The 10,567-nt window shown below is 53.6% G+C and overlaps 4 protein-coding genes across 4 annotated transcripts in view; 2 read left to right on the top strand and 2 right to left on the bottom strand.

Moving 5' to 3' along the window:
- GUITHDRAFT_109620 (hypothetical protein) overlaps window positions 1-1,349 on the top strand; it is a gene marked incomplete at both ends in the record, with an annotated part of 2,340 nt that extends 991 nt beyond the window's left edge. Inside the window, 5 exons of the mRNA XM_005831423.1 lie at window positions 215-301; window positions 413-518; window positions 866-949; window positions 1,083-1,138; window positions 1,313-1,349. Of these exons, the coding sequence (XP_005831480.1) occupies window positions 215-301; window positions 413-518; window positions 866-949; window positions 1,083-1,138; window positions 1,313-1,349 (370 nt within the window). The remainder of the gene's footprint in view (window positions 1-214; window positions 302-412; window positions 519-865; window positions 950-1,082; window positions 1,139-1,312) is intronic.
- Window positions 1,350-1,466: 117 nt separating this feature from the next.
- Window positions 1,467-5,229, bottom strand: GUITHDRAFT_163570 (hypothetical protein). Its single transcript, XM_005831422.1, has 14 exons — window positions 5,119-5,229; window positions 4,944-5,070; window positions 4,790-4,894; window positions 4,640-4,741; window positions 4,486-4,589; window positions 4,360-4,438; window positions 4,233-4,313; window positions 4,117-4,185; window positions 3,983-4,068; window positions 3,879-3,930; window positions 3,727-3,824; window positions 2,122-3,680; window positions 1,854-2,075; window positions 1,467-1,729 (listed from the first exon to the last, which is right to left on the bottom strand). Exons 2-14 carry the CDS (start codon window positions 5,055-5,057, stop codon window positions 1,542-1,544), a joined length of 2,859 nt encoding a protein of 952 aa, XP_005831479.1. The 5' UTR covers window positions 5,058-5,070; window positions 5,119-5,229; the 3' UTR covers window positions 1,467-1,541.
- Window positions 5,230-6,509: 1,280 nt separating this feature from the next.
- On the bottom strand, window positions 6,510-8,645 carry GUITHDRAFT_139735 (hypothetical protein; the record flags this gene model as incomplete). Its single annotated transcript, XM_005831421.1, has 7 exons — window positions 6,510-6,524; window positions 6,573-6,629; window positions 6,681-6,762; window positions 6,805-6,894; window positions 6,940-7,043; window positions 7,227-7,526; window positions 7,578-8,645. The coding sequence occupies 7 exons, from the start codon at window positions 8,643-8,645 to the stop codon at window positions 6,510-6,512; spliced, it is 1,716 nt and encodes a 571-aa protein (XP_005831478.1).
- Window positions 8,646-9,028: 383 nt separating this feature from the next.
- On the top strand, window positions 9,029-10,460 carry GUITHDRAFT_139734 (hypothetical protein; the record flags this gene model as incomplete). The annotated part of the gene is made up of 5 exons (XM_005831420.1): window positions 9,029-9,646; window positions 9,693-9,802; window positions 9,847-9,925; window positions 9,974-10,267; window positions 10,317-10,460. The coding sequence occupies 5 exons, from the start codon at window positions 9,029-9,031 to the stop codon at window positions 10,458-10,460; spliced, it is 1,245 nt and encodes a 414-aa protein (XP_005831477.1).
- Window positions 10,461-10,567: the final 107 nt, after the last annotated feature.

The following is a 10,567-nucleotide window of genomic DNA, read 5'->3' as shown; positions in this document are numbered from 1 at the left end:
AGGGGGGAGGAAGGGGAGATGACATTCATACGAATGTGAGGGAGGAGGCTAGAGGGGGTCGAGTGTTGCAGCTGCTGAAGATATGTAGCATTGAAGGAGTGGAAGAGGAGGAAGTGACGGGTGTGACGGAAGTGGAGAGAACAAGAGAGAGGGAGAGGCAGAGAACAAGAGAGAGGGAGAGGCAGAGAACTTGTTCTGATGTTTCTTTTGGCAGCCCTGAGATGTACAGCAGCGATTATTTGAAGCCTCTCCCTGTTCTGATAGACGAGATGATTCAAAGTTGCCCGATAGATACGAGAAGGTACAGAGAGGAGGAGAGGTTGGCGGAAGGAGGAGGGAGAGGAGGGGAGGTGGAGACGTGAAGGGGGGAGGGGCAGGAGTGAGGGACGGTTTGCTATAACAAGTTTGTCAGAGGGCTGTACGGGAACGTGGTTCTTTCAGGAGGATCGACGATGTTCAAGGATTTTGATAAGAAATTGAAGAAAGATCTGAAGAAGATTGTTGACCGTAGGATCCAGGTATTGTGATTGCTCCCTCTTCTCTCCTCCTCCCCTCTGCTCTGCTCTGCTCTGCTCTGCTCTGCTCTGCTCTGCTCTGCTCTGCTCTGGTCTCCTTCTCTTCCCTTCTCTTCCCGCCGATTCTCTACCCCATCTTGCGCCTGCATCTTCGTTCCTCTTGCCTTTTCCTCTTGCGTTCGCCCAGATGATCTGACACGCCATCAGTCAAGCGTTTCACGGTCAGGAGCAGCGGCCGCAGAGATCGCGGTGAGGGAGAGGGGGAGGAGGAGGGGATAGAAGTTTGGGGGAGGAGGGGGAAGCAGGAGACTGGTGGGAGTGAAGGAGGAGGAGCTCACGTGATGTTGTAGAGGAGTGCGGTCGACATCGACGTCGTTTCGCATGAGTTTCAACGTTATGCCGTCTGGTTTGGTGGAAGTCTCATAGGAAACTCGGTAAATCGACTCCTCCCTCCTCCCTCCTCCCTCCTCCCTCCTCCCTCCTCCCTCCTCCCTCTCTTCCCCTTTCTGTCGTTCCCTCCCTCACCTCATTCTGGCGCTTCTCCTTTACTTCTCAATCATTATCCAGCCGGAGTTCGTCACTGCTTGTGTCACGAAAGAACAGTACGAGGAGTACGGACCAAGGTACCACTTGTTATCCCTCGTTTCCTATCCGCTATCCATCATTCCCTCCCCTCGTCTGCTCCTGCCCTCTCTCCTCCTCCCATCCCTCCTCCTGCCCTCTCTCCTCCTCCCATCCCTCCTCCTGCCCTCTCTCCTCCTCCTGCCATCTCTTCGGTTGGACTGATTCTCTCGCAGCATCTGTCGACAGAGCAAAGTCTTCGCGGGCGTCTAGGGGATGGAGGACAAGACGGACCCAAGCGGACAGGGAGGAGGGGGAGAATGAGACGGAGGAGGGGGAGGAATGGGGATGCCAAGGTTGGGACAAGTGGAGGAGAGGAAGAGACAGATAGAGGGGAGAGGAAATGTTGTTAACAAGCGAAGCTGCAAGCTCTCTCTCCCCCTCACGGCGCGAATCCTTTGGCTCCTACTCGTCAGCCCCCAGCGTCAGGAAGCTGAAGGGACGGAAGGGGTAACCGTCGCCGTCGTAGAACTTGTTCATGAACTCCACCCAGTGCAGACGGAGAGCGTGAAGGAAGGCAGACAAGCTCTCCATACCCATGAGCACTCCAACAGTGAAGAGAGACCATGCTCCGATAGTGATGAAGAGAAGAGCTGCAAACACGGCATCAGAAAACTAGATGACTCCTCCTCCAACCCCTTTTTTTACACCTCCCTCCCTCCCCTTCCCTCCCTCCCTTGTTCCCTTCTCCCCCCTCCTGTTCCTCGCCCTCCTCACCTGCGCTCGAGCTCTCCAGACCAACTTCAATCACCGTCTTCTCCCAGAACACTTCCGACAGCTGGGCGTGAGCAAGGGAAAGAGCCCAGAGACGGAGGTAGGAGGCAGTGTTGGAAATACAACCCAGCACGTACTCGATCGTGTGGATCATCTGATGGACCATCACCTCCCCGAACTCGAACTCCTCGCCATGCCCGTGCCCGTGGCTGCTGTCACCTGATCCTGCACGTCAGTCAGCGCAGCTGCAAACGCCATCCCTTCAACTCACCCGTCTCGACATCGCCGTCCACCAGGTCGGATCGCTCCTGCAGGGCCTGGAAGCCTCCTCTGCGCGCCATGTTCTCTTCATGCTGCCTCTTGAGCAGGAAGGGCTTGGGGAACAGAAGCATTGGGACGGAGACGAAGGCGAGGAGGATGAGGAAGGCCTGGAGGCCGCCTTGCCCGGGGATGAGCTGGTTCTCGATGGCGACGTAGCCTGGCTCCATGAACATCTTGATCAGCGAGTCGAGGAGCGAGGGAGGGCTCTGCTTCCACATGACACAGCCTGAGATGTCCTCCTGGCAGCTCGTCGGGTTGTAGTTGGCGAACTGCGTCAACGACGCGTTCCCGTACACGTTGCTCTCTACTATGATCTTCCCTTTCCAGTCAAACACCGCGCATCCAGCCGTGGCGCTCTTGTCCTTCATGCACCACATGTACTCCGGGAGCTCAGCAAGCTTCGAGCCATAGCCAGCGATGGAGGAGCGATCGTAGCGGAAGGGAGCCGTCCAGCACGGGAGATTGGAGAGCTGATCGTTGCAGTAAACCTGCGGGATGTGGACGATCTCGTCGTTGTTGAGGACGAAGGCTGTGTTCCAGTTGGTCGTCCACTTGGTGAGGATGAGGAGGACGAGGTAGCCGAAGATCGAGTTGATGAAGATGATCTCGGGGATGAAGACGAAGTAGAGGGTGATGGAGTCCTTGAAGTAGAGGGTGTTCATCAGCTTGCAGCAGATGCCCAGTACCATCTGGCAGACTCCGGCAACAATGGCGAACTTCATCTTGAACGAGTTGGCTGAATTGAGCTTGTTGCTGGTGTGCGACCACCCAGGATCCGAGCCGAAGGGATACACCTGAGCTGTGACCTCGATCTCGTTCGACTTGCCCGTGGCGAAGTCGAAGGCCTCGTTCAGGTTGCTCCTCAGCCACTTCTGGGTGGAGTCCGGGGAAGTTCCAGGGATCCTCGAGCACTGAGGGTCGTCCATCTCCCCGCTGCACCAGGCCGTGCTCCCGAAGATCTCCAGAGGCACCGAGAAGAGTTCGTTGTAGATGAAGCCGCAATAGATGGCGAACAGCCCCATGAGCAGGATGTTGTACCTCCCGTGGTACAGGGTGCCGAACATCTCGTTGTTGGCTGCAGAAGAAAGTCTCTGCTCGAACAAGCACAGCAGGGCGCCGGTCATGGACATCATGAAGCCGTGCCCGATATCCCCGAACATGACGCCAAACAGGAAGGGAAACGTGATGACCGTGAACACAGCTGGGTTGAACTCCTGGTAACGAGCCATCCCGTATGCATCGACGATGGCTTGAAAGCCCGCAGTCACTTTGGTGGTCTTGAAGAAGGTTGGAGGAGTCTGCCTAGACTTGATCACCTCAACCACCGTTTGCACGCTTGCCCCGCTCTTGAGCGTTGCACGGCGAAGAGCATCTCGAACATCCGACATACTCGACACTGGGCACCATCCCTCAGCGATGAGGCACTTATGGGTGACGTCATAGTTGAAGAGATTCAGCGTGTGAAAAATGGCCTTCTCCCTCGTCACTTGCTCGATCCAAAGCTCGAAGCTACACTGCCGTCAGCTTCGTTGAAACCGAAAGTGTCTTGTCTCACCTGTTGGCGATGGCCCTCAGCCTGTTGCGCTTGTACTCTGAGGTGCTTCGGATCACAATCTCGAGATCCTTGAGGCGCTCGCAGAGATCTTGAACGTCCTTCATCCATTCCATATCAAATCATGTGACAAGGCCCTAGTAAACCTGCCATACCTTCTCTCTTGCAGAGGTCCCCTCGGGCAAACGGTACTTGGTTGCACCGAACCTGATAGTAGGAAGGTCACAGAACGACTTGTCGATAACGGACTAATCCTCACGATTCACAAATCTTCTCGATCTTAGCTCGGGATCTCTCTCCACTGAAGTAGACGATGAAGACTGACTTCAACTCAGTCTCTGAGAGCTGTGGGAGATGCGATCAGAACACGTGATGTACACCAAACAAGTTCACATTCTCCGAGGTGTCAAGCTCCTCATGCTGCAAGTGCATGTTTCCTCTTGTCGCACGAAAGAGCGTGACCTGAGCAGAACTTCAACAAAGTATGAAATACTCTTTCGATGCTTCACAGTAAAATCTCGCATATTGGCGGAGGGGATACATCCTGCGATGTGACCCAACATAGAAGGAGGTCTTCTGGTGATCCCCGCCTGCAACCTCACCTCAGCCCCGTCCTGCTCGAGCATCGATCCTGACCTCATTCTCGTCGAGGAGCGAAGACATTTCATGCCTCCCTTCCTCCTCCAGGGACGGAGCAGTGAAGGCGATCCCACTCCTTCCCCGAGCTGAATCAGACATACCTCGAGCAAGGCGTTCAAGTACCTGTTTGCCTGTCCGAACCACTTGGAGGCATGTTTCAAGACTTGCACATGCTCCTCCAGCTCGGTTCTCTGCTTCACAAGTTGCCCGTACTTGTCCGAGTGATCCTTTGCCAACAATCAGCGCAAACAACATCGGGCATCTTGGTCATCTCTACCTTCATCTCCTTCTCCAGTTCCTGAAGTCGATCATGGAGCTCATTGAGTGAGGTGAGTGGAGCAACATCGTGCCGACTACCATCTCCAGTAATAATTTTCTCCTGCATTGCCGCCATCACCACGCGGTGTGGCTGTATATATGGAATCACCTTATCGAAGTGGCCTTTCAAATATCTGAGGATTCGGAGCATGTCCTCACACTTTCGAACATCCTGCACGAAGATCCTTTGAAAGGCGCTCTTGTCGTTATTGAGCTGCAAACCATGTCACGATGCAACACGTCCCAGTTGACAGCATTCTCACGTCCTTGAACTGGATCGCTCCAAGGGCCCCCAACTCATACAGAGTGTCATGCGCAGCATCGCTCTGAATGTACAGCTGCAGCAGCTGCATCTCCTCACTGCGAAACTGAGACATGGTTGACCCACTCCTGAGAAAGAGTTTAGAAATAAGGCAAATCACGAATGCCATGTCGCACCTTCCGGCTAGTAGAGCACGAGGGATTCGGCGGCTACGCCGTTGGTTGGAAGGGATAGGCGAGTAGGATTTGTCCGCTTTTCCACCTCGTCGCAACAGAGCGAAGTACCTTACACGCCCAGTCAGCTTTCACTCCAGGCATTCGACAAATTTTTCCGGTGTTTCAACGACAACGAAAATTCTGGAAAAGACCCCCCTGACACACTGATATTCTGACACACTGATATTCTGAATATGGCGCCTTCCATCTGACTTGCTCCACAGCTGACTACCTTATCAAAATTCAACGCGTCTCAAGAGGATTTGACCTCGGCGTTCAATTTCAACATCCATTTGACCTTATCGCCATGATATCACTCACTTCTTGCTTCTCCCACACTGGCTCTTAATGAATCTAAAGCATCTCTCCATCCTTCTCCTTCTCTATCTCCTCCTCCTCCTCCTCCTCTTCCCTCCCTTGTTGCCGTCCCATATTCAGTTCATTGCATCGTCAACCAGACGTACACCAGTACCCTACCCTATCCTGCATCACCCTGTCACCCTACCCACCCTACGCTATTTCATACAATACACCCCGTCATCGGTCTCCGAAAGTTAGTCAAAGGACCCCTGCCAGGGAACATCTACCCTACCATTCTAGGTGACCCACCCTTTCAGAACGAAATGAAACTATTGGTAGTTGGCTTCAATGAAATTAAATTTGAAAACTTTACGCCAATATTACCTATAAAATTTCAGATTATTTTACAAAATTTCCCCAAGAGCTTGAAATTCTCGGCCAACCTTGCCCTTTTCCGGTGTCAAGAGGTCCCAACTGGACCTACCCCTTCAGTTCTTACATCCTAGTACCGGGTGGGGAAACTTGGGTGTACGGGTCTAGAGGACTATGAAAGGGCGTAGATGAGGAGGGTGGGGTGAAACGAAATCTGATATGGTGGGGCACAAGGGTAGTGGTGCTTTTCTATTTCAGGGCAGCCATTTTAATCGCTATTTTCAAATTTTCACGACTAATTTTCAAACCGTTTCAAGGTTTTAGCAGTTATTTAGTAGCCGCCGGGCGCCGGCGGGCGCGCCGGCTCACTGTGCCGGGCCCCGGGCCACCGGCCTGGCCGGGCGGCGATCGGACTCCGGTCACGCTGTGGACTGAGTCGGAGTGACCGTCGGACTTATACACTCGAAGCGCTGCCTATCATAGTATCACGGGACAGAGTCACGTATTCAGTGTCAAGTTCCAGTGGCTGACCGTTCGACTGGCCCGGGCCCTAACCGTAACCGATCGTTCTGCTGGCGAGCAGTGCGGTATTTACAAGCTTGATTACTGAGTATAAGTTACACAAACTGTACATTGTGAAGGCGTTTCGGAAGTTCTCTTCCGCTTGTGCCTGAGACCCTTCAGACTCCCTTCCCCTGCTCGAGCATATCAGCGTCCTTCTTATCTGTTCTACACACAATCACCAGCCACGTGTTCACGGGCGCTCCTCTGAGCCCTCTGCGATTGTTCTTGTTCAAACCCTTCGCACCGCTCAGAACATGTCGGTCAGAAGGCACACCAGCATGCATCACCTTCCCATGCCCCACGTCCTGTGCCACTGGCCTCAAGCCCTCGAACTCTCCTCCTATCCACCCGTAGAGCGTTCCACGATCCCTGAGAGGATATAAGGAGAGAGTCGAAGGTTGTCAGGGTCACATGTTGTCCTTGAGGAAGTCCAGGCCCTCTCCGAACTTGATCGCTCCCTTCTTGGGCCCCAACAGCTGGTTGTGGGCGTCTCGTCCAACACTGGCGGGGGATTGAGACAGAAACGGAGAGAAGGGATTCGTCTACCTCAAAGGGCCATGAAGGTAATGATCCCTCGGAAAGTGTTTGATCTCCTTGCGTAGAGCGTTGGCAGGAGCCAAGGAGCCACCGTAGAGAGGTCCGAGAGTGACCTGGGGAAAGTTCAGACCGTTGAAAGTTTGTCAAGCTGACGATGTGAAAGAAATTTAGCAGAGCTCTGAGATCTCATAGATCAAGGAGAGAGTGAGCGAGGGGCTGATTCACGGTTTACATCTCTTTGAAGAGTTTGAGTTTGTCCCCTTTCCGGGATCCTCGTAGTGTTCCTTGACTCTAACCGCGGAGGCATCTTCCTCCATGTTTGAACATGCTTCTGAGCAGCGAATGTCCCGAGAGACACCTGAAGAAGCATTCATACCTCCACCTCCACTGTCACTAGCAGCCTTCCCCACCTTCCTAGCCTCCTCCACTTGCTCTTGCAATGCAGATCCTGCCTTTCTGCCCACATGGAAGTCCTCGACATCTTTATCGCTAACCTCGGCGGGGCCACCAAACTCAATTCCACTCGCCAAGTTGATCCAGAGGAGCTTTCTCTTCCTCAGTCTAGCCGACACTGACTCAGAAACCGCGTTGTAGCTCTGGTAATCCTCTCAGTCCACCATCGATATGCGGCAATCGAAACAACTTACAAGGTCTAGCCGGGTAAGAGGACACGCGCCAGACTCTGCCGCCTCTGCTATCAGAGACCCTCCTTTTTCGGTGATGTCACACTTACACAAGCACAGAGTCTCCAAGTTGGTATCCGCGACCCCGCAGAAAATGTCCCACAACACGTCGACCCCACCGTCCCCGATGGGGTTGAACCCCAAGAAGATCTCTTTGAGTGAGCTCTTATCTCCTTGACCCGTCAAGGCCTCTACGAGAGCAGCAAGTCCCGACCTAGTGATGCAGTTCCCCTGAAGGTTCATGGCCTCGATCCCTCGGTTGACAGCGATCGCAGAAGCCAGGTGCCGGCAACCTTCGTCCCCGATCCTGTTCAGTTGCAGGTCCAACACTCTTAGGAAGGAGTTGTTTCCTATCCACTGGGCGAGGACATCCATAGCGACAGACATAGAGGGATTCACTCCCAAGAAGCACTGTTCGACCTTGCACTCTTTCCCATTCTCCTCCCAACAATCCAAACAGCTCTGAGGGAAATGCGCGGAGAGCCCACAGTTAGTAAGATTCAAGCTGGAAAAGCGACCGGAGAATGCAGCAGAGCACAGGAGCTTCAGAGACTCGTTGCCGATCCTCGTGTGCGATAGGTCCATTGTAGTGAGGTTGGAAGCCTCAGATTTGCTCAACATATTGGAGATAATGCGCTTCACCTTCCACGCAGGCTGCGCTCGAGGTTCTGAGAGCTCCTGGCGCGTAGAAGCTGATCTAGGCCGACGACTTGCTTGCACAGCAGCTATTCGATTCTCCTCAATGAAGTCTCTATCAGATGTATGACCTGTCGCTGAATACAGGGACCTTGGGGTTTCCGACAGGTCTTCGTCAGTGTCGAACGGAAGTCTCACGTCGAATGTTTGGTGCTCATCGAGACTCTCGTCTTCCTCTTGTCCTCGAGCAAATCTGATGTGCGCAGTACGATCCCTCGCGTGCCCATCTTCGCTCGACCAGTCTCTCGATGGATGTGACTGTGACGGACTATGAGCAGCGCTCCTCGGAGGTGCTAGAAAGCTCTTCTTCCTCCCCTCAACAACCCATCCACCCATCGCGCTGCCCACCATCCTCGTATCACCATCTGCTGTCTCTTCCATCATGCTCCTCTCCATCATTCTCTCCATCACCCGCCGCTCATACCGCTGCTGAGCCCGCTGTTGGCCGCCCAGCATTGAAGCTCTGATTCCACACGGGCTTTAGTGGGGAAGAGGGGATCCAACGAGCATTAAAAAGGGAAACGAGGCAGGCTCGCTGAGTTGCCCCTTCGCTCAATGCAGGAGAGCGGCCGACAGCTGTAAGCTCGCGGCTGGGTCCTTGGCGCTTCCTCCTGTGATCGCAGGTCCTCCGGTGTCTCTTCTCCTCTTCCTCTATTGGCACCGGTTCCTCTCCTCTCCTCTCCTCTCCTCTTCTCCCTTGGGGCTGATCATTGAGCACCATGGTGAGCACGCAATTCGCCAATCCAAGGAGCATTGGGCTGGTTCTCCTCCTTGCTGTAGTGATGGTGGCAACCTTTGCATTCTATGCATTCTTTGCAAGAGAAGTGACTCACTGGATAGAAGGCGAGCACCATTGGTTTCACGACTACGAACCATGGTCTCTCGTCGGATTTGTAATCACATTCCTTTTCGCCACCGCAATGTTTCTTCCTGCTCAGCCGTTTGTGGTCGCCACGGGTTATTTGTTTGGGTTTCACTTCTTAACTGTCATCTTCTTGTTCAGCATCTACACTCTTGCGGCGTTCTTGATGTTCAATGGCGCTAGATATTGGTTTCGTCCTGCTGTAGAACAATGGCTCCGAGAGCACAGGCTTGTGGAAGGAATGGCCCAGTACGTGAAGGATCCAAAGGAGGGAGCGAAAGTGAATCTCTTGTTCTCCTTCACCCCTCTTGCGTTCTGTCTTCACTGCTACGCTATGGGGATCACCGAGATCAATGAGCACGTTTTTCTTGTTACATTTTTGATCGGACAATCCCCTCACATATTCTTTGGAGTTTTGACTGGCTCAGCTCTATTGGCGGCAGAGACCAACAGCCTTGCTCTTGACTGGTTCAAGGTGAGCTTCTAATAGTGACTACTTCTCGTTCTTGACTCTTTGCCAGATCGCTATGCTGTCAGCGGGCATTTTGGGTACGTTCGTCGCCGTCATCTACCTGGGCACCATTGCGCAGGAGGTCTTGGAGCAGATGGACGAAGGGATCAGCAATGATCGGTAAGAGACCGATCGACCGTTTTTACCTCTGATTCGGCTTCCAGCCTGCTGGTTGGGCCCAAGCAGACCAGTCGCTTGTGCGGTGTCGGTCTGACGTTTGAGGAGAGCGAGGACCGATCGCTGGTGAGGAAGTTTGGATGCGATCCCAGGCGCTGAGCTGATGGTGTGAAGGTGGTGAGAGCCATCGCTCCTGGCAGCCCCGCGTACCACAACGGCGTCATACGCCTTGGCGACATCCTACATGAGGTAGACGGGCGAGCCGTTCACCGGGCCGACATCAAGATCATTTTGCACTTGATTCCCGGCAACGAAGGAAGCAAAGTGGAGCTAGGCCTCAAGCGTATGCTCGTGTCGATTATCCTCTGCGGTGCTGACTGCAACTCAGGAGGGACCTCGCAAAGTGATCCCTTGTATCGAATTACCCTCGAGCGTGAGAACGCCGTCTGGGACCAAGACTATGCTATGGTACCTGTCGTGTGTTCCACGTGTTGCGCTCACTGACTTCGCCACCTAGTCCCCAGCTATTACGCCGGATGAAATCAGAGCCGCGAAGCCATGGCAAGAGGTCACTCCAAATCAGAGCCCCAAACACCGGGCCGAGGAGCTGGCATTGCAAGCGAGGCAGGAGGTTGTTCTGGTACACTCGTCAACCATCTGATTTTTGGGCTTCCTGTCCCCTTATGTGTACATCAAAACATTTTTATTTTCCAATGAAAACTCTCGCCCTCTTGTATGCTCATCCTCTGAGATCCCATCCTGATACCA

The sequence above is a fragment of the Guillardia theta genome, assembly GCF_000315625.1.
Source record: "Guillardia theta CCMP2712 unplaced genomic scaffold GUITHscaffold_40, whole genome shotgun sequence".
NCBI lineage: Eukaryota > Cryptophyceae > Pyrenomonadales > Geminigeraceae > Guillardia > Guillardia theta.
This window is presented reverse-complemented; position numbering and strand designations above follow the sequence as displayed.

Excerpts from the sequence above, each read along its gene's own strand:
- GUITHDRAFT_163570 (XM_005831422.1), bottom strand. The coding sequence starts at position 5,057 with ATGTCTCAGTTTCGCAGTGAGGAGATGCAGCTGCTGCAGCTGTACATT. Across the intron at positions 3,931-3,982 it reads ATCGAGAAGATTTGTGAATC|GTTCGGTGCAACCAAGTACC; the intron begins GTGAGGATTAGT and ends TCCTACTATCAG. Across the intron at positions 2,076-2,121 it reads GGACGGCGATGTCGAGACGG|GATCAGGTGACAGCAGCCAC; the intron begins GTGAGTTGAAGG and ends ACTGACGTGCAG.